Source organism: Scardinius erythrophthalmus, assembly GCF_964197995.2.
Source record: "Scardinius erythrophthalmus genome assembly, chromosome: 10".
NCBI lineage: Eukaryota > Metazoa > Chordata > Actinopteri > Cypriniformes > Leuciscidae > Scardinius > Scardinius erythrophthalmus.
In genome coordinates this window covers 37,144,682-37,164,698 of record NC_138230.1, presented here as the reverse complement: position 1 = coordinate 37,164,698, position 20,017 = coordinate 37,144,682, and the positions used below count along the sequence as shown (strand labels likewise).

Genomic DNA, 20,017 nt, shown 5'->3' with positions numbered 1-20,017 from the left:
CTGCCTACTCACGCAGCAGAGAGCTGTAACTGGGGACAAAGGCGGGGTTAAATATGTTCGGCAGGCACCTGCGGCATGGATTGCGGAAGCATGAAATCTCAGGCTAAACATGTCCTGAAGGACAGAGGCTCCGTGCGGGACAGGGCAGGAGGGCAGGAGGGCGGGGTGAGGAGCGGTGATTAGGAAGGCAGCCGTGCATGAGTGTGTTGAGGAGAACGCGGGGGAGAGAGCAGACTTGTGTACGGACTCCCACGGCCTGCTGCACTAAGTGACTGTTGTAGGGTTTAATAGTGCCATATGGTTTACATCTACACTCACACCATGCCTTTCCTCCAGTGCTTGTGTGCGTATTGATCCTGAGGGCGCTTTCCTTCCCCTCCTCTTTGCTCTCGCTCTCAAATCTCTCGGTTTCCGGACCACAGAGAGGATGGAGGCCTCCACAGCAGACTGATGGCGATAAGAGCAGGAAGCAGAAGCACTCTGGGCAGAGACAGTAGACGATGTTCCCACCACACTGAGATTTCCATCTGTGATGTGCATTGAGTTCCCCGCAATGCTGCTAGATTGTTTTTAGGGAGGGAATAGGCTGATCGCATGCAGCGATTGCTTTAAGTATACATGGGTAGCACAGTTTCATTTGAACATATTTAAGCAAAATCCCAAAAACAAGTGCTACAAGTGCTATTGTGAAATTCAGCATGTTCCACCAATGAAACGATGAGGTAGCTTGAAAGTACAGTATTGGAAAATAAAAACACTGCTTGTTTTCAGTCATACACAGATTGCTGTGATGTTCTTGGGTGTGCTTCCCAAAAGCATCGTTAACCAACTATGGTCACAAGTTCCATCGTTATCAGCATATTTCAACAAGTCGATGTTTCGCGAAAACATAGTTCCAAAGAACATTCGCAAACAGCATAGCAAAGTTGTGTGGTTGGAACAACAGCTCTCGACCTGTGGTTAGAAGCATAGTTTCTTGTTTGCAAGACATGTGAACTCAATAAATCCTTATCTTGAGCCAAATAAGCAAGCTGACATTCAGTACAATCTAGATCTTTTATTGAGAATACATACAAATTTACATTTACATCTTTTAGTTTGTCAAGAGATTTAAAGCGTCGTTTTTGAAGAGTGTGCATGTGCGAACGTGCTCTAGTACATAAGAACGAGCCTATGATTGAATCTGAAAATAAAGCAAAATAACTGAGAAAATAGTCCTCAGATGCAATGTCAGAACATCTAGCATTAATTTGATCTCAAACAGATTCATTAAAAGTATTTATCGCTCCACCACCTGCATGACATCATTAACCAACGTGGTTGAACGACCAATTTGCGATCATGACTACCTAGTTGATTTCTTTAACGACGCATCGTACTATGATAGTTAAGCAGAGAGTTATGTCGTTGTACGGGAAACGCACCCCTGGATGGTTGCTAGGGTGTTGCTTACTGGCCCCAAAACTCTATGACAGAGGCCCACTATCCGGCAGAGTTTAGGTCCATCTCCAAACACACCTGAAAAAGCTAATCAAGGTCTTCAGGATCACTAGAACGTTAAAAGCAGGTGAGTTTGATATGGGTTGGAGTAAAATTCTGCAGGACAAAGGCCCAACAGGACAGGAGTTGAAGAGCCCTGCTCTCTAATATTCTAGATGTGGCTCGGGTATTGTATTGGTCTACAGGATTTTTTTTTCCATCTGTGATGTGCTTTGAGTTCACTGCAATGCTGCTAGATTGTTTTTAGGGAGTTAAGAGGTTGATCGCATGCAGTAATTGCTTTAAGACTGCACGGGTAGTGCAGTTTCACTCAAACATGTATATTGTATAGAAATATTTACTGTAAGTAATATCCCACAAACAAGAGTGCTCTTGTGAATTTCAGCATGTGCCACCAATGAAAGGTGAGGTACCTGACAGTGTTTGAAAATAAAATAAAAACTTGCTCAGAGATACAGATGCTGTTAGCTGCTGTAATATTTAGCTTGGAGTTCAAAATCTTGTCTCTTGCCTACCGGCATTTAAAAAATACCGCAGTTCTGAACCTGGTAAAAAAAATTCAATAAGACCAGTTTAGTAGCAGTTTGCAAAGCAGTTTTGGGAGCAACTACATTTTAAACTGATAAGCGACATCTGTGCTTCTCCACTCTGGATATGCACCAGCCGCCACTGCACACATCTGAGTCTTAAGGCCTCTTAAATGTAATGCCGTGTAATGAACTGTGGGGCACAAAGAAACACACGTTCCCTTCACAGCTGCTGATAGATTATGAGTGTGTTTGAGCAGCAAATTTTCATTTTCTGTTTCTTGGACTGGGGACTGTACAATTAAAATAGATTTTCACATTTTCTGTAGTAAATGTGAGTGTGCAAAACCCGCCACCACAATGCTAGATTGTTCTGGAAGATTGCTAGGACATTTCTACGCAGATACCAGGGTTTTCAGAATGGTTGCAAGCGTGTTCTGCATAGTCTCTAGGGCAGGGATGGGCAAACTCTGTCCTGGAGGGCCACTGTCCTGCAGAGTTTAGCACCAACCCTGATAAAACTCACCTGCCTGTAGCCTTCTAGTAATCCTGAAGAAATTGATTAGCTGGTTCAGGTGTGTTTGATTAGGGTTGGAGCTAAACTCTGCAGGACAGCGGCCCTCCAGGACCGAGTTGGCCCATGCCTTCTCTAGGGCAGGGGTGGGGAACGTTGATCCTGGAGGGCCATTGTCCTGCAGAGTTTAGCTCCAACCCTGAAAAAAACATTTGGCTGCCTGCAACTTCAGTAATCCTGAAGACATTGATTAGCTTCAGGTGTGTTTGATTAGGGTTGGAGCTAAACTCTGCAGGACAATGGCCCTCCAGGATCAACGTTCCCCACCCCTGCTCTAGGGTATTGCTGGGTGATAGCTTATTAGCCCCAAGTCTCTATGACAGCTCTTCAACTTTAGTTCTGGAGGTCCACTATCCTGCAGAGCTTAGTTCCAACCCTTCATTAGACACACCTGGATAAGCTAATCAAGGTCTTCAAGATCACTAGAAAGTGACAGTCAGGTGAGTTTGATCAGAGTTGAACAGAGTTGGCCAAACTCTGCAGGACCGCGGAGTTGAAGAGCCTGGCTCTGTGATATTCTGGTCTCTAGCTATTGTTCGGGTCCCTCCATTGTACATAGGTCTACAGTATTTTTTTGTGCCTGCCAGTTGTTTTATGGTCTGCCAGGTGAAAATTTTAAGGTCATTCGCTTTGAAAAGTAATAGCCACTTTTCACAACAAGCCACATGATTTGAGGGCACATTCAAAATTCATGTCTGTTGTGAGTTAGATGGCAAAGTTTAATACTTAGGGTTAGTGTTCAGTGCCTTAACAAGCACTACTTACATTTCAAAGAATATCACATATCATTTCAAGGCTGCTAATTATGAAGCTCAGATTACGGCCACAAACCAGAGCAATAAAACCCCAAGGTCCGCATCTAAACCCTCTCCCAAACCTCATACCTAGACTGCCACTTCCAGAGAAGCGAGGACTGTTTCCAAATCCAAAGCAAATATAATCAGACGATGCAGCAGACAGGATCACAAATCAACCTGACATCCTATTCATCATTTTAGCCAAATAAACCAACACCCACACTACCACTGTTATTTACAATCACATGATGTATGGATGAATACATAAGTGTCTCGTTGCAGCATTGGACTCAAGGGACGATGGCCACCAGTGACTAAGGGGACCGTGAGCAAACACTTCTTTATAAGAGCCGCTGTGACTCAGAGAGGGCAGATCATATGAGTGCTGCTCTCTGGTTCGTGTCACCAGCTGTGTGCGTCATTATGCCCAGGTGGGTTGGTACCCAGCCAGCTCCCCTGCCACCGCCAAGGGTTTAATTAGTTGAGCCTCAAGGCTGCGGAGTCCCGGATGCCTTGGGGGACGGAGGAGGGTGATGAATGTCACACGCGATAGCGTGACGTTACCCAGACATGACACCGTAGCTCTGTTCCATCTTGCTCAATATAGCGCATATCCGTAGCAGGTGAGTTTACGGAAGAGATCTGCCTCAAGTTTACCCATGGGACAAGGAGAGAAAAGCATCTCCTCAAGGACTCAAGGAGTTGATGCAGCTGTGCGCTCAGCATCTGTATGCATCCTGCCACCACACTGCTGATGCAGCAAGAAAGATGTGCACACATGGGAGAAGAATGCTGCCCTCGCTCCCCCACACACTGATGAACAGCAGCCAACCGTCCATCCACCCAACATGCAGGTTATTCAGAGCCCTATACCAACATTTAGATGTATTATAAACACACATTTACTTAAAGTCCCCATGTAGTCAATAATTATATCCCTTAAAACTCATCTTTGATCACCAAAATGACATATTTAAAAGTTTTTTCCTTGAAAAAAAATAGCTTGAATGTAACTCTACACCCTTGCCCCATTTAGTAAACGCGGATCAATGAATATGCAAATTATCCCCGCCTCCACTCACTCGCACCAGCTCAGAAATCCACTCATTGACGATCACAAATTGACGTGATTGGTTACAAGGTAGTTTGTGATGTCAGAAACACCAGCGATTTCAAGCTGCGTTTTTGAGACTGTCTTTGGTTCACTGCAGTTTTAAGGAGAAAATACTAAGCAATGGTGTTGACTTATGAATTTGCACATGGTTTGTCTTAAAGCATATTAAAAACACCACATAGACATATAAACAACATTAAAAACTTGGTTTTCACCACAGGGGGACTTTAAAACTTTCTGAATAGTAGTGTGAAAAGACCCACCTGTGACAATCATTTGTATTAAACAGGCCCAAAAGTAAAATTTCATCACCACATCATTCTGCACCACAGCAAATTCAATTGTATTTTCCCAAAAGTTGTGAGCTTGCAGCCTGAATGTGCTGATATAACGTAAAGACAAACGTTTCTAATGCACTTCCTGCACAATAAACATGCAGAGAATCAATATTCATGAATAGAAGAGCAGTTCTTCTAATGAATCACTAAAAGTTGAATCAGCCTGACAAATCCTTCTCTGAATAAACTGGCATAATCTATCAGAACAGTTACTGAATTACCATTGAAAAGATTCAGAAACTAAGTTATTGGTTAGAATCAGTCTAAAGAATCCTTCACTGATTTAACTGACTGAATAGTAATCCATCAGAATTGTTATTAAATTACCACCTGACTCACTTATTGAACCGCAAATCTTTCAGTCATGTCTGACTTGAAATGAAACTGTTTTGTTCACTTAAGGTCTGTGAAACAGTATCATTATCAAAGAAATATTCAAAATTATTATATTTTATTATTACGGAATTGTTGTTGATGTGAAGTGTAGCTTTTTCCAAGATTACTACAAAAAAAAAAAATGTATTAAAATGTTACTAGTATTTTTATGTACACAAATTGGTGGGGGGAATGGGATGTATTTGGCTCCCCAGAATTATGAAATTTACCATGATATTTGAAAATTCAATAGATTCATACTAAACTATTAAGGGAAGGAAACAATCTAATTTTTTTTATCTGTGGGTATTATGGTTTTACTACAAATACCAATGTGAAACAATGGTCATTATCCAATAACTACGGTGAAATGCTGCCTGATAAGAGAGAGACACACAACACACACACACACAGAGTGATGACAATGCTTACAACAGCTATAGTGGAGGCACATGGAGGACACAGAGGTATTGCAGCTATGCGTTTCTCTCTCCATTTTTCTTTCTATTACATGCCCTCATATTTGCTCTCTCACTCTCAAACACACAGACTAATGGATTTTCTTCTTTGTGAGGAGCTGTAGAGTTGAGTGTAATGGATATGTCTGGGGCCGTGATTGAGAGTGTCTGTTCAGGACCAGAAGAGAGCACGAGAAATAGAGACAGAGCGAGAGAGCGAGAGAGCGAGAGAGCGAGAGAGAGAGAGAGAGCGAGAGAGAGAGAGAGAGAGAGAGAGAGAGAGAGAGAGAGAGAGAGAGAGAGAGAGAGAGAGAGAGAGAGAGAGAGAGAGAGAGAGAGAGAGAGAGAGAGAGATTCCTCAAGAATGCTGATTTTTTTTTAGTCATGCAAAAAAACATTTTTTGACATTATTAGTCTAGTAGCAATAAGACAAGAAATAACGGGGTTTCGGATTTTTAAACATTATTACGTCATAGTGCGACGAAAGACTTCCTCCATAGAAGATCAACGCCTACTTCTACATCATTGCCTCTTCAGCCCCACCCACCAATTTGCACACATCATGTAGTAGTAAATACGAGACGGACACAAACACAGGATTACTCAAGCAACAAATCGTGAGAGACGCCTCTAGTGTCAAGTAGTGGAAAAACACTGTCTTTGCATTGCCATCCTTGTGATCCTAACATTAAGAAAGACTCATTTCAGAACATTAAGAGTCAGTAAGACTCTGATCGCTAGTTCGCTTAATTTTACTGTGGGTTTATTCTTAAACAAGACACCATTCGGCACAGGTTTTTCATAGACAAAAATAAAAGATGATGCAGTGCTACATTGGATACGACAGTAATGTCTAAACACAAGAGTGTGTAACAGTGTTTTTACCATGTGAACTATTGCTTTGTCTGTTACAGAACGTTTGATATGTACTGCCAATTTATACTGTAGCGTTGCAGTCAAACTGAATAGTTGTGATAGTTGCGATTTGCTGTTATTTCTTTTGCTTCGGCATTTATTGGGTTAATGATTTGATTATCGGATACGGAAGAGAGTATGTGGAGAACTGCTTTTGTTATTGTTTTGATCGAAGCCATTCGTTGTAATCCTGAATTAAAGCTTCAGTGAGACATTACAACACGTTTCATTTATTTAAAACATGACACAGCAAATGACAATGTATACGTTTTACACTTTATCGAAAAGTATGAACGATTAATAGCCTATAAGAACGAATTTATTCATAATTCCGTTTACATGAAACACCACAAGTTATCCAGTCAATTATAACTTTGGTAACTCCAAGTACTTACTTATTTTAATATGCATAACTGTTACCCATCATAGCAGTGGGCGTTTACTTCCAAGTCTTGAATGTGGCATGCCTATCAAAATGGAGTGTTCGAAGGAGAGGGTCAAAAACAGGACAGAAAAGAGCTTATTTACTTCTAAATGACTTCTAAATCTTGATAACATTATAAGTGGACCTCAGAGAACATTATAAAATAAAACAATAAAAAAATTCAGTTCATGAAAAATTGTACTGACCCCAAACTTTTGAAAGGTAGAGTACAGTATGCAGTTATCCATGAAATTATCCTCCACATCTATGGTGAATTGATGAAAACTGGGCTCCGTTTTGCCATTTAGACATCAAAAGTGACCGAAATGACCCGAATTTACACCATCAGCATGTCAGTGCATGATAAATGGGCTTCAGAGAGCTCCAAATCTTTTGAAATAGCTGAATAAACAATATCATATTCAGCTGCAGGGGACCCTTAACAATCTGTACATCAGATGGCCCTGATGGACAGCGCTTCTTTCTAAGTACAGGAACCCTTGACACTGTCTTTAATTTAGAAGGCCTCTAATTGGTAAATTGCATCCCCCTTATGCTCAATCAGCAGTCGCATAGCAACAGTGAGCCCAGAGACAGAGTCTGCTTATCCAGACCACATGAATGCAAGAGACAATGGGAAGACAGGATGATTTAAGAGAGATGGAGAGAGACACTTTCTTGGATCATGAGGAGCGAACTGGGTTTCATAAAGCTTAGCGGTAAGGCCCAAAATGCACGCAACCAATAGGACCCGTCACATTAGACATTCAACAAAGACTCATTCATGATTATGTTAAATATACACTTAATAAACCACCATCAATCATCTCTTGTCTACTACAAATACTGTATACATCTTTGGCAACATAAACAGAGCCCCAACAAACTCCTGTCAAAATGACTGATGTGTACGGCAGACAATAACCATGTCCACATGATCCCGCTGCTCCTGAAAGTAAGGTTTTCACTCCTGTTCCTCACACTTGATCAATGGAGGAGAGAGGTGGGTGGCTTTCCAGTCCTAAATGACCCAGTTTGTTTTGTTGAGCCATTGATTCCTGCAAACCACAGCCGTTTAACATAAGGAGTCTCCTGAACACGCACGCATACACTTCTGCAAATATACTGCATGAACATGATATACAAAACAAAAAACTTAGGACACAAATGGACAGATGGCTTTTATTTTGGGGACCAGCTAACAAACATGCTACTGCTTATTAAACATGCTAAATGTTTTAATAAAAATGCAAAAACGCATTTTGTGCGGTGAATGAAACCACAAGGATTCAAGAGAAATGTTCACAAAATGTATGCATTTACAAAATGTGTAAATTTGAATTGAAGTCATGTTTAACCAAGTTAATAATTTGGCATACTGCTGGATGCATGCAATTAAAGGAAATAAATAAATGTAAAAAATTATAAAAAAAAGAAATAACATTTCTTATACATTTAAATAAATGAAAATTAAATAAATACATATATTATACATTTAAAAGACAGAGGTTTTACGACTACTTTTGTTTACTTTTATACAATTTTGGTACTTGAGCAATTTGATGTCTCATGTAAAATGTGCTTTATAAAAGCAAATCCACCACTAAGAATAACTAATTTAGTAGATAAAAGGACATTATCTCTCTATAAAATGAATGGAAATCAATCAAATGTCCCCAAAATGCTAGAATATACATGCCTATTCATTAGATTGGTCCCCTGCCAACAAAGTGAATCATTCCAGCTGTACAGTCACATCAGACCCCATCACACTCCAGACCTGCATCTAAATCAATCCACTATCAAAGCGCACGAGTTTAGACCAATTATTTCATGTATTAAAGGTTCGCCCTAAAATAAGCATTTGACATGAAAAGACCCTGTGACTCACGGCTGTCTGCCTGTCCTCAGTCTGACACCGAGAGTGAGGAAAAACTGCCATTGGAACACTTCGGACACTTTGACAGACGGTTCCCTTTCACTTAGGAAAATACATGAGAGAGTCCCTTATATTATATGAGCATGTTCCTGTGTTTTTCTGTGTTCAGAAGTCTGGTATAATGCTCTTCTCCATCATTTCATCCATCATCATGATTTGATGAATTACTGCTGCCGTGATTGATAGAAAATGTACTGAAATGTCTCTATTAAATAGTATTCGGTTTACCGCCTGCTTTCTACAGGCAGGAACAGCACACCTTTAATTACGGCAGGTAAATGGAGATGACTTTTGTAAATAAGATGCTATAATGCGTCTAGTTTACATAGAAAGCAGGTATGTTTGTGCTAAAATATAAAAAATGACATGATAATTTAAAAACTCGTAGTGCAGCACTATTTCAGCACATTTTGTGGCTGGTTAAACTGTATGGGTGATAATTGAATAAGACGTGGGTTATTGTGCTGGAATATTGCATGCAAAAGTGGCACAACTGTTTAGTGAATTCGCTCTTAGAGTAAAAGTACTGTATGCTTGACGCTTCGCTGGATTATGAGAACAGGAGCATCTCAATGTACTCAAAATGTTTGCATTTTGTTAGTTTAAGTTACATCTTACACAAATTCTACACACTTGTCATGATGTGTGTGCATTTGCAGGTATCCGTCATTACAGCGCCTGTCCAAAGCCTTTCCCTGTATTTTTGTCTTGGGGATCAGCAATGACAGCACTGGTTTATGTGTGTCAGAAGCCTTGGCTGTTGCCATGGCAATGCCACACTACAATAGTGTGTGTGTGAAGGCAGACTGCGCTTGCTGCAGCGTCGACACAAGAACAGGAGCGAGAACGGTGAGTGTTGCAGAAGAAACCTGCTGAATGCTAATCAGCTCCTCCACAGTTTGTCCTTCATCAGACCAGAGAAACATTCAGGATCTACATTATACGTGCGCGCTCACTCTCTCTCTCTCTCTCTCCATTCTACAACACATACCAATAACCACAAGAAGAAACATTTTGTTTGTCAATCTATTTAAGGTTCAATCAAAGTTAATCCAATACTGTATTCTGTTTGTGGGTATAGTTGACAAATCCATGTGCATGAATGTTTTTTTTTTCTTCTTTTAAACAAAATGTTCAGTTTTACAGATATTTTAATGTTTCATAGATCTATAGATTTATGTTCTGTAGATTGTTTTAATGTTTTTGAATGTAGTGCTCAAAAATTCAGTAAAAACGGCAATGTGAACTGTTACAATTTAAATTGTCATTTCATCAAAGCTGAAATGATTACAGTCTTCACTCAAAAAATATTTAAGCCTACATTTAAGATTTATGTATTAAATTGCATATCAATTTTCCATCAATTTGGATTAAATAGTTTTAACATATAGTAATAAACTTAATGTCTTGCAAGTTTATCATACACAAATTAAACAGGTAACGGTAACAGTAGGCTACTAATAAACTGAATGTGTTTTAAATACACAATAAAAAGGTTTATATATTTATCATTAATAAATCCAATTTGTTTCAATGTCATACATTTTAACCAACTGAATATTGCTTGGTCTAGAGCTAGCACCATTTTAACCACGATCATACTTTTTTTATTTTAACTGAATAATTTTAATGGTTTTCACAATGAACAGATTATGCTGATCTTAAGCAATTTGAATAAATGCATAAAAAAAAAAGATTATTTAAATAAAATCAAATAGATGCAAATCTTACCCGTTTCATTTACAACTAGCAAATGTGCAATGCATCACATTAAGTTTATTAGCTTGTTTATATATTAAAACTGTGTAATCCAAACAGATGGAAATTTGATATGAAATTTTTTTTGAGTGTTCAGTGAAAACAGTTTTGCTGCTTAATATGCTCGTGGTAACCGTGATACTTTTTTTCCGGATTCTTTGAAGAATAGAGAGTGCAAAAGAACAGCGTTTATTTGAAATATAAACCCTATGTAACATTATAAATGTCTTTACTGCTACTTTTGATCAATTTAATGCATCACTGCATAATAAAAGTTGTAATTTCACTTTAAACATTATTTTGCTGTTCACTAGTTACGAGAGATGCATTGTGAGAAATACATTTTAAATATTGAAATATTACAATACGAGTTCAAATTTTACATGTAGTCTTTCAGTTCATATGAGGTCATGGAAACTACAATACAAATTGACATGAATTAGAAAAAGATTGCTTAAAATACTTCTGGAAGAAGTAAAGCATGTCGCACTGCAGGGCACATTTAGACATGTCATGTCAACCACCCTCATGTATTTTAGTAAAGAACAGGTATAAAACTTTAAAAATCTTCCGCATGTTCTGTCATAATGCAGCACATATGGCCCAGTTTTTTACTTTTTACAAATGTCTGCAAAGTTTGAGTACTTAATGTGGATCAGAGGAAGCATCAACTGAGCTGGTTTTCAGCAGAGCAGCGAGTGAAGCTCTAAACACAGAAGTTTGCAGCTCACATCAGTGCTGTCCGCTGCACTCAGATTTGTTTACATTCCTCTGTTTCATGTCCCTGACAGACTGTCCACTGTAATTGTCTCCAGCCTCACATACATTCATTTTAAATAAACACACACTCAGTGTCCTACAGCAGTCAACAATAGCTTATTCCTGACCCAAACGTGATGCAGCGATTCTTCAAAATAACATCAGCCCTAAAGTTCCATTCACACTGACAGAGTTTCAACTTAGAGGTTGCTAAATTGCTGTACTGCTGGTTACTAATAGTCATGCCTAGTTAATCCAACAACATCAGGCGACAAATCATTCAAGCTTTACTGTCTGCTGAACTTTGTTGCATCCCCAGCGGTCACTATCGAACATTGGCATCAGATGGCCAACTTTCATTGAAAATGAATGACTTTTAAACTCTTTCTTGCTAAAATTGCAGTTGATGTGAACACCTATGTAATGGCTTTATTGAAGCCCAAAGACATTGTCCATTCCCGATTCTCTGACCTTTGAGAAACGCTTATGGCCTGAAATAACTACATATACAGCCCATACACAAAAGAAATATATTTTCAGAATATATGCAAATATTTGAAATTGGCCCAATAAATATATTTCACACTTAACATTATATATTTTTGTTATATTTCAGAATATATTTCAATGTATTTTTTTCTGTATGGGTCCCCAAAAGTGTCAAAAATATATGTGGCATATATTCCAAATACATTGAAATATAACAAAAATATATGATGTTAAGTGTGAAATATATTTATTGGGCCAATTTCAAATGTTTGCATATATTCCAAAATATATTCTGAAAATATATTTCAAATATATTTCTTTTGTGTATGGGAGTAGAGGACAGGGCAAAGGAGGAAGGAGAAGCTCGTCTAAACACTCTAGAGTGATGGGAAAGTTAATGGGCCTTTTCCTAGCACCAATCAATCTGCGCTAATCTCCCTGCCGAGAGTTCTCTAGAGAGACGGCGGCCATGATTCCATCGGTGTGACGGCAAAGTCCGCTCAGCCACATCGCCTGTTAGTCGCCAGGCCTTTCACTCTTTAACACACTAAGTACAGGGATCATACACCTTAGGAATTGACAGACAGATGGAAAGGAAAGCTGCACGTCATTAAAAACATACCTTTAAAGGGATAGTTCACCCAAACAATTTAAATCTGTCATTACTTACTCATCCTTATGCCGTTCCAAACCCTTAAGACTTTGGTTTATCTTCGAAACACAATTTCCCTCAAAGGAAAGTCCAGGTAACCAAAAACTTAGAAGAACCAAAAAGGTCATAAAGGCATTGTAAAATGAATCCATATGAATCGAGTGGTTGAATCTCTCTTTATATGATGAACAGATTTAATTTAGCCTTTTTTTCACATATAAACACATAGAGCGCATCACATATGGTAAACACGAAAGCTGATGTGAGCGCCACACGTTATAACAAACCTCATTGGTTCACAAACGAGTTACTAGGAGTGCTACTTGTGTTCCTCTGGTGCTCTTCAGCTTGGAGATCCAAAATGTTTCCCAAATAAACAGTAGTTCTGAGGCACTCAAAAGGAATATACGTTTAAAAAGCCTTTATTTAAACTTGGCTATCCGTTAAAAAAACATGCCAACATGTTTCGGCCTCTGTGGCCTTCTTCAGGGCAAATTCAAGATGGCAGTCCGTAGACTGCATGTTATACAGTATATCTGCATGTGGTCACATGACCTAGAAGCACAGGTGTTCATCTGCACATATCACCTGACAGAGAGCAATTATAACAAGTTACTTTAGATAAGAGTCACATTTTCAATATTTTACCAATTCCCACATCAGGATAGTTTAAAATATCAATATAAATAGATACACATAACAAGAGGTTACTTTATAAAAGACAATTTTTTTTAATGGATAGCCAAGTTTAAATAAAGGCTTTTAAACATATATTCCTTTTGAGTGCCTCAGAACTACTGTTTATTTGGGAAACCTCATTGGTTATTGTACATCACATGCTTAAGCTTCATGGTTTAGATGTAAATATTGTACAATTCATATGGATTAATTTTATGATGCCTTTATGACCTTTTTGGATCAAAGTTTTGGTTACATGGACTTTCTAAAGAGGGACAGAAAGTTTCTGTCACAAGATGAAGACGGAGGAAGACGAAGGTACACAGGATCCAATACGAAGTGATTTTAATAATACAATAAAAACAGGAACCGACAGAAGTTTTAACAGTGTGTGTGTGAAACAGGGGTAAACACACACAAAACGCAAACATAGACCGACAACTGAAACAGAGCAACTAAATGATCTGATGAGTGTCCATGAGAACTGATGACTGGCGGGAAACTAAGACAAGGAAACACGTGACTGAAAATAACAAACCAAAGGTCCATGAAAACAAAAACTAAGAACAAACAAAACTTAATAAGTGTGAAAGTTTCGTTCGAAATACCAGTCATATGGGTTTGGAACGACATGAGGGTGAGTAAATTAAGAGAGAATTCTCTTTTTATTTTGTGAACTATCCCTTTAAGTAAAGAAAACAACCACACAAATCAAGGTAACTTTAATAACTATCCAATCAGGTCTGATTGCTGATTTGCTTTCAGCTAAACACGTCTAATCATTTGCGACAGCGTCTGACTCAAGTCCATGAAGGCACATGACTAGATGCACATGACTAAAGCAAGCAGACGTTTAAAATGTCCAGCCTATTTTGAAGCCCTGCTCAATCACACACTTCCCCTTATGTGTCAACATGGGACGGGCTCGTAAAAATGGCTTTTTTTCCAAGCAATTGTGCCAATGTCCCACATTCCAGCTGGCCTACGTCCCCAACCGCCGTGGATGTGGGGGCAGGGCGTCTCACTTCCTGAACCAAAAATAACGCAGATGGTAATAAAACCTTGGCCGCTACGTACTCCCCCGGTGATCCCAGCTCCCTGTGACTATGATTTAGTTGGGATTGATTAACCATTACTACCTGGTCGAGGGATTCTGCTGAATCGTTACATACAACATTAATAATAACCAACTGGACTCGCCTCCAAGCTGTACTCTTCCACAGTTCTCTTCAGGGGATCCACGATCTGCCAGCATATGAGGATGCACAAATCAATCAGCAACATCCCACCCACGATGATAAAGAGCTTCTGGTCCTTGATAATCTGGAAGAGAAAAAAAATGGATGAGGTGATTAAGGGATGAGAAAGAGGCAGAGATGGGCAGGAACCATCAATGGGCTGTTTGCTCAATTCAAACGCATGATCTTCTCTCGCATTCTGAACCTTTGTGGATGAAAGCGCTGCTCCTGTCTGATCTTTTTCTCTTTTCTTCTATTTAACAGTGGTTGACCTGAACAGAACCTAAATCAAAAGAAAGGTCATCGCGAGGAGGCCTGCGTGTATTCAGACGGCGAGAACGAACAAATTCTTCCACGATTCAGAATAAAAATGCTAACTCGTTTTGATCTGATGTCTTTTGATGGCTTACCAATAGCCAAACCCTTGCGTCGTGGGAAACAAGGAGGTGGTGAGCAACTCTATGACCATTGAGCGACATACTGAATTCTATCAGAATGGATGCTCTTTATCTTCAATCAAACAGAGGTTGATGGTTTCATTAAATGGCCAGACATGTGAAATAACACAGGATCATGATGCTTCAAGATGCATTAGCACAATCGCTGGAAGCAATGCTTGGCCATATGACCATAGAACTTCACTTTATTGCACAAAATCTCCTTTTATCTCAGCAAGCGGAAGGTGATGATGGATCAAATACGAATAGCAGTCCTAAATCCCCCGCCCCACATTTTTACGGCTACAAATAGCACCTGAACTTAAAAATTAAGTTTAAGTTGTTTGCAATAGCAAATAAGTTATTTACTAAGTGAAAATAGCAGCCTTTTCTTTGCACTAACTGTAACTATTCATAGTTTGTGCAAATAGTGTCAGATACAGTTTGCACCTCAGTGTATTGTAGCACATTATAAAACAGTATGCAATAATAACAAAAATAACAACAGTATATATTATTATATGTATTAAAATAATGAATTAATCAAATTTCAGGACTTTTAAATTCCTGATAGGAACTTTATTTCAACTTTTGGAATATAATATTTTTTTTTAATGTTAAAAAATCACTTCTTTGAGCTGATATGCGATGGGAAAAGGGAGAAGAATAGGACCGGAAACACATGGATTCGAATTTCAAATTCACGTCAAAACATAAATGGAGAGTCCGTGTAAATAGCCTTTGCCAGAAAGATGGCAATTGTAAATATACCCTCCAAAAAAATAATTACACATGATTCTCAGAAGACTCTGTCTAGGTCATAGGTATAAAAAATGGAAAAAGAAATGACTGTTTTCAAACTAAAAAACTACTTTTCACCCCTATCTGCCATTAGAAATTTGCTAAAGTATCCCTTTAAACAAACACTGTCGCATCTGGCCTAATTATAGACATCTGTGCACGTTTAACAGGTAAGTAGTGCTTTAACATCAAAAGAATGACACACTTCACCTTTAATGGCACTAATCATGAGCTTGTAAACCAGTAACACTTGGTTTTAAGACCCAATAGTTTAAGCTTTTGTATTCACAGTTCAAATTGCTCACTGTTTGTACAAGATTATTGCAGCAGGTCTACAAGAGCATGTGGTGCATTAGTGTCAGATTGTGTTTGTGCTCATTCTATGTTATGCAGGCCATCATGTGCTTGCGTCTGATTGAATTTACAGATGCACACATCTCTGATGCCATCTTTTTGTGACAGAGTATGTTCCATAATGCAGTCTGAATGATGCATTATGCAGTATGTGGATGTGTACGTAGGTTTATGTCATAAAATAATAAATATTTTAACTTATTCTGCACCCCCAAAAATAATTCTAACTGTATATTCAGATAAAATAAACAAAACGAGGAAGATTCAGACTGATAGACCAAAGAAACTGATGGCTTAAAAGGGTAGTTCAGCTAAAAATGTACTCTTTCAAGTCAAGAAGTCAAAATCAAGTCTTTCATGCTTCTTAAAATGTTGTAAAAGCACCATAAATGTATCATAAAGTGTTCCATATAACTCGATGCGTTATATATCAAGTCTTCTGAAGCAGGGTTATTATCGTTAACTAAACCAAAAACAATAATTAAAGAAATTAGTTAATTGAAATAAATGTTAACTAAAATAAAATCAAATATTAAAAACACTTATTTTATTTCATCAACTTGCCATAAATGTCTCATTTCCATTTAGTTTAATTTAACACAATTAAATAACTAAAACTAAATACACTAAAACTACTAAATAAAAATGACAAAACACAGTTTAGTGCAAAAAGAAAATATGTAAATAGAATATAATTCAAAATATGAACAAAAATTATAACAATACAGCAATGATACTAAGCTCTAAGCTTTTTCCGCCCTAGCTCATCTTAAGAGAAACAACAATATCTGGTTCATGAAAGAATTTATTCATCTCACTGACTCAATAACAGCTCTCTGGATTTTTTAATGGTTTCATGATAAAGTTTTTGTTGTTGTTGTTTTCAGTCCCAATATAATTGCATGAAAAATGGAACGAGGAAGGATTCCAGAACATTTGAACCATTTTTGTCCATGTAATGATGCAGTGGGGTCCAAAACAACACTGGATTCCTTTGACTTTCACTGTGTGGACATACATTTTTTTTTAGAGAATATAAATATACCTACAATAAACTAAAAACATGTATACAAAAAAACTTTGCGCTGTGAAAGCAAGCTTGTGTGTGTATGTGCTTCATCTCCCTTTGTTTCTTCACGGTCCACAGAGGTGATTGACTTGACCCTTGCTGCGCCCTGAGGGAGAGACTGTAACAGACCCCTCGGACCACCGGACCCGCACCGAACGGCGGCTGATTTGCGATGGGCTGTCCGCGGAGTCACATACTGTGAGACTGCTTCTCAGCTTGATAAAGAGATGGCACACCCACATGCACACTCACAAAACACAGTCCTGACAGCAGCCATCACTTTAGAGTGCCAAAGCCCAGCAGTCCATCACTGTGTGGAGCGGGAGTCCGCTCACTGCCAGCTTCCTGCACACTGAAGTGCCAGAGGGAATTAAACCCCTGAGCCTGGGCATTACCTGTCTCTGAATTTATTTATATGCAGTGGGTCTAGTTAAGAACTGCTAATTGAGTGTGAAAGTGCAATTGAAGAGAAGACACCAGAAAAAAAAAACTGACAACCAATTAAATGTATCAAGCTGAAATTACATCACATACTCCTTCTAAACGTTTGATTGGAAGTCCGTTATCAGGGATGGCAGGATTTTTGTTGTTCCTTAATTAAAATTATTGTTACTGTATACATTGCAATGTGTTCGACTTCATGAAGCTAGAATCAAATGTTTTTTTGTTTTTTTTTCGTTTAAAAGCAGAGGGACTGTTCTTTTTGTGTAAATGATCAAAAACGCTGGCGGCGGCTGGCAATTTAAAAAAACGAAATGCTGGCGGGGAAAGAGTTAATAAACACTACAACAGTATATAAATAATTAGGAATGTCCCGATCAAGTTTTTTTTGTGCCTCCGATCTGATCAGTCACTGAATATTCAGTTTACTGAGCCTCGATCCGATACTTGTAAGTGTTCAGTGCAATTCAAGTACATTAAAGTTATTAAAATCAATCCAATGTATACAGGGATGTGCAGAGAGTTTCTCAAGGACAGGAGCTCAAATGTAAAAAAGGGGCATCTATCACTACAGAGTAATTCCAATATAACAATTACTACAGTAATTACATTTATAGTAACAATATTATATATTATTTAGTAACTATATTTAACCTAATAATAAGATACTCTCTCTCTCTCATATATATTAACCCTTTGACGCATATGACCACACCGGTGTGATTTGAACGTTCAGTGCATCATGTGATCAACTGCTAAATTCAAAGGTGCTTTGGTGTTTTAGCTGGAGCTGAGCCACAGACGGACGCGCTTAGCGCTTGACATATGACAACTATTCCGTGTTTTCAACCATATAAGGTTTATTTTATGTTTCAGACATTTAAATACACATAAGTACTAGCAAAACAATACATTTGTAGTTTGTAAAATACGCACTGATGTCTATGAAAGCTGCAATAGTAATCCTTTGTATTGTAATTTGATGACGTGTTTTATTCATATCTGATACACATTGTATAGGTAACTATATAGTTTGCTCTATTCTTGTCCCTCTTCACCGGTCACTTGCTTTCGTGTATTTCGGGAGAAGTGGATGAATTTTCGTGATCCGATTCCCTGAATTGCAGAGCAAACTAACATGGCGGCGCCATGATCAACTAATATGATCATTATAAAAGGTTTTTAAACGACAAGTACACATATTTGAGAATTGGAATATCAGATAGTTCATGATATAGTTAACAAGTTTGTGAATATGTTTAATAAAAAAGGAAAAACGAATTAAAAGCAATACATCTATTATCCAGCACTGTTGTGGCAGCGGTGTGTCACATGACAAGCATGACACGTCATCATGGAAATAATAAGGTAATACGTTCTAAAATACCAGTCGGCTTAAAAAATGCTGGGGCACCGAAGCACCGAAAGGGTTAAATAAATAAATAAATTACTTTGTTAAAAAAAAGTGCACATCAAATATGCTAAACACGGAAGCTCAAACGTACATGTGTCACACGTTAAAAACAGACCATATTGGTTCTCGTGCGTCACATGCACATTTGTGGTTCTTCGTTTAATTTTAAAGGCGGCTGCCAAACCCCCTTGAAGGGGCATACTGCCACCTACTGCACAACACCTGCTTGACAGTTTATGTAAAATAAAGGATCGGGCTTTGGATAGCCACAACCGATCAGTTAAAAAACATGCTGAATCGGCCCTGATACCAATCCCTGAGATCGGCTTGGGACATCCCTATAAATAAGACTAATATAGGAAGATTCCTTTGAAGTTATGAGTTCTCTCGGTTACCTAGTTTACCTGCAGCATTGTTTATGCTCTCTCTTTCTGTATATATTCTGCTTGAAATCATCCCACTGATTCTGAATGCAGCAGTGGAAGCAGGCTGTGAGCTCTATTAATAAAGATGGCCAGCAGGGTGCTGGAGCTGTGGCTAGCCATCCTTTACAGCATTGTCATCCTTTACAGCATTGTCATACAGTATCAGCTGCCTCACTCGCCACATTCTTACGCCGCATTGAAAAACAAGAGCAGGGAGAGAAAGAGCGTATGAAAGGAGGTCAGTGTGCATGCACGAATCTGTTGTGTTAAAGACCTGCATGGATGCGCTTGTGCGCACACTTCCCCATAGTGTGATGCTTTTTCTTGCGGAGAAAATTCACACGCAGACTTGTGAAGACCGTGTTTAGCGGAGCAGGAAGACATTGTTCTTTAGAAGAGATCAGAGATTCATTGGTTAGCACTGGCAGTGTGGCTGCTTCTTGATATGTCAGGAGAGTGAGCATGGAGACAGCAAACTGACCTTCAGTGAAGAGAGGATTTCTATATTTTAGCTTTTTTGGCAGTTGAAAAATTAGACAGC

At 38.6% G+C, this 20,017-nt stretch overlaps 1 protein-coding gene across 1 annotated transcript in view; it reads right to left on the bottom strand.

Annotated features, from left to right (window-relative positions):
- Positions 1 to 20,017, bottom strand: part of gabbr2 (gamma-aminobutyric acid (GABA) B receptor, 2) — a gene marked incomplete at its 5' end in the record, with an annotated part of 155,103 nt that overhangs the window by 22,338 nt on the left and 112,748 nt on the right. Inside the window, one exon of the mRNA XM_081376553.1 lies at positions 14,498 to 14,620. Within this exon, the coding sequence (XP_081232679.1) occupies positions 14,498 to 14,620 (123 nt within the window). The remainder of the gene's footprint in view (positions 1 to 14,497; positions 14,621 to 20,017) is intronic.